Source organism: Alosa sapidissima, chromosome 12 (assembly GCF_018492685.1).
Source record: "Alosa sapidissima isolate fAloSap1 chromosome 12, fAloSap1.pri, whole genome shotgun sequence".
Lineage (NCBI taxonomy): Eukaryota > Metazoa > Chordata > Actinopteri > Clupeiformes > Clupeidae > Alosa > Alosa sapidissima.
Genome location: NC_055968.1, coordinates 29650712 through 29653211, shown reverse-complemented (window position 1 = coordinate 29653211; position 2500 = coordinate 29650712). Strand labels below are relative to the sequence as shown.

Below are 2500 nucleotides of genomic sequence, written 5' to 3'. Positions count from 1 at the left end.
GAGAGTAAGAAAAGGGGGAAAGGAGAAGAGGCAGGAAAAGAACATAGAAACGTATCAGTTGATGTGAATGGTCTGGAGCTTCTGTTAAGCATACAGTGTACTGTATATACCCTGTTGTGTTTGGAACATCCATTAACTTACTAGTACACCATATAGTGATTAACCACCATACAGTTCTTCTCTAGTAGTGCACTATGTGAAGTGATAAAGTGAGAGAAATATGTAATATACAGTGTTTGCTATATTTACCATAGACGTTGAGGTTGAAGATGTTATACAGGGTTTGCTGTGTTTACCATAGACGTTGAGGTTGAAGATATAATGTAATATACTGTACAGGGCAGGGTTTGCTGTATTTACCATAGACGTTGAGGTTGAAGATGCAATATACAGGGTTTGCTGTGTTTACCATAGACGTTGAGGTTGAAGATGTAATATACAGGGCAGGGTTTGCTGTATTTACCATAGACGTTGAGGTTGAAGATGCGGTTCTCCTCCCCTGCTTTGTTGGTGGCCACACACGTGTATTTACCCCCATCAGATGGCTGAGCTCGAGTCACTGTCAGGGTGCTGTTGTCTGGGCTCATCCTATTAACACACACACACACACACACACACACACACACACACACACACAGAGAGAGAGAGAGAGAGTATATCATAACTGGAGTATCTGTCATAACTGTATAAAGTATTGGTCATAACTGGTCTGGACACATCAACTGTAATACCAACACACAGAAACACATGCGTGCACGCACACACGCACACACACACCTGATGTTCTTCAGGTCTTCTCGGGTCAAGGCTTTTCCTTCCTTTAGCCACTGCACTATGGGAGGTGGAGTTCCCAGTGCTCGACACACCAGCTGTACGCTGTCATTCAGCAGCACGCCCACTTCACTTGGCAAATCAGAGCCCGCGATGCTGGGTGGCACTGCAAAGACCAGCCAATTAGACACACGGTTACAGAGAGAAATCTGGAAAGGTCAGTAAGTGAGATTGAGGGTGCATTAATGAGGGAATGTGTGTCTATGTGTGTGTGTGTGTGTGTGCATGTATGTGTGTGTGTGTGTGTGTGCATGTGTGTGTATGTGCACGTGTGTATGTGCATGTGTGTGTGTGTGCATGCATCTCCTACCCTGTATGGTGAGGTGGTAGGTCTTGCGGGCCTTGCCCTCCAGGTTGGATGCCAGGCAGGTGTAGGTGCCCGAGTCTGCCAGCTGGGAGCGGGCGATCTGCAGCTTACTGCCCCCAGACACAATATGCATCTCCAGGGAGTCCGAGTTCTCTGGCATGAGATGGGGGCAGAAGAACACCTTGAGCATTACCAGCATAATCAGGGGTGTAGTGGTCAAATAAGAGGTGGGTAAACTGTGAATTCTGTGATCACGGTAAGGTGGAATACACCATGCGGTATCGGATTTTTAATAAAGGCATTCAGAATGTGTTTGATGATGGTGGAGGTTATTGTTCAATGCTTACAGTATAACAATACCAGTGGTATTAAATGGTTCCTAAAGTGTTGATGAGTGAACGAGTAAATGTGGATAATACAGTGTGATTTTTGAATGTTAAAAGTTGCAAGCTCTTTAGAGAGGTGGATAAACTCTGATAACAGGTGGATAAACTCTATTTTTGAAATTTCAGAGGTGGATAAACTGTGTTTATTTGCGTTTAGCCTCCACTACACCCCTGAGCATAATGAATGGGCATACAGTAAGTAATGCTGCATCATGGGTATATGTGTGCGTATGGTGACAGTGATTACAGGAGATTGGTTGGAAAAGGACACATGAGATACAGTGTGGACACATGATCATGATTGGTTGGAAAAGGACACATGATCACAGTGTGGACACATGATTGGTTGGAAAAGGACACATGATCACAGTGTGGACACATGATTGGTTGGAAAAGGACACATGATCACAGTGGGGACACATGATTGGTTGGAAAAGGACACATGATCACAGTGGGGACACATGATTGGTTGGAAAAGGACACATGATCACAGTGGGGACACATGATTGGTTGAAAGAGGACACATGAGATACAGTGTGTTATCCTGTGTGAACATATCTGAGTGAGTGGAGGGAGGGTGGGGAAGGAGAGAGGTAAAGTTCAGGCTGTTCTTAGTCTATGTGTATGGGAGTGTGGAAAGCATAGCATATAAAATATCTCTCGACTAAAAACTTAACTTACAAAACAATACACACACACACCACACACACACACACACACACAGCACACACACACACACACACACACTCCCGGCTCACCTATGGGTCGTCCATTCTTGAGCCAGGTAAGGCTGGGTGGGGGGATGCCGGAGGCGTCGCAAGAGAAGGTGACCGGGTTACTGATGGTCTCCACCACGCGCTCCACCGCAGGACCGTCTATACTGGGGGGGACTGGACACAAACATCACCACACATGAGCACACACACATCAAATCATAAATACAGTCATGCACACACACACATGCACACACACACAC

At 45.6% G+C, this 2500-nt stretch overlaps 1 protein-coding gene across 1 annotated transcript in view; it reads right to left on the bottom strand.

The window, feature by feature from the left end:
• Nucleotides 1-2500, bottom strand: part of hmcn1 (hemicentin 1) — a 136273-nt gene that overhangs the window by 33337 nt on the left and 100436 nt on the right. Inside the window, 4 exon segments of the mRNA XM_042058137.1 lie at nt 464-588; nt 778-937; nt 1142-1291; nt 2283-2414. Of these exon segments, the coding sequence (XP_041914071.1) occupies nt 464-588; nt 778-937; nt 1142-1291; nt 2283-2414 (567 nt within the window).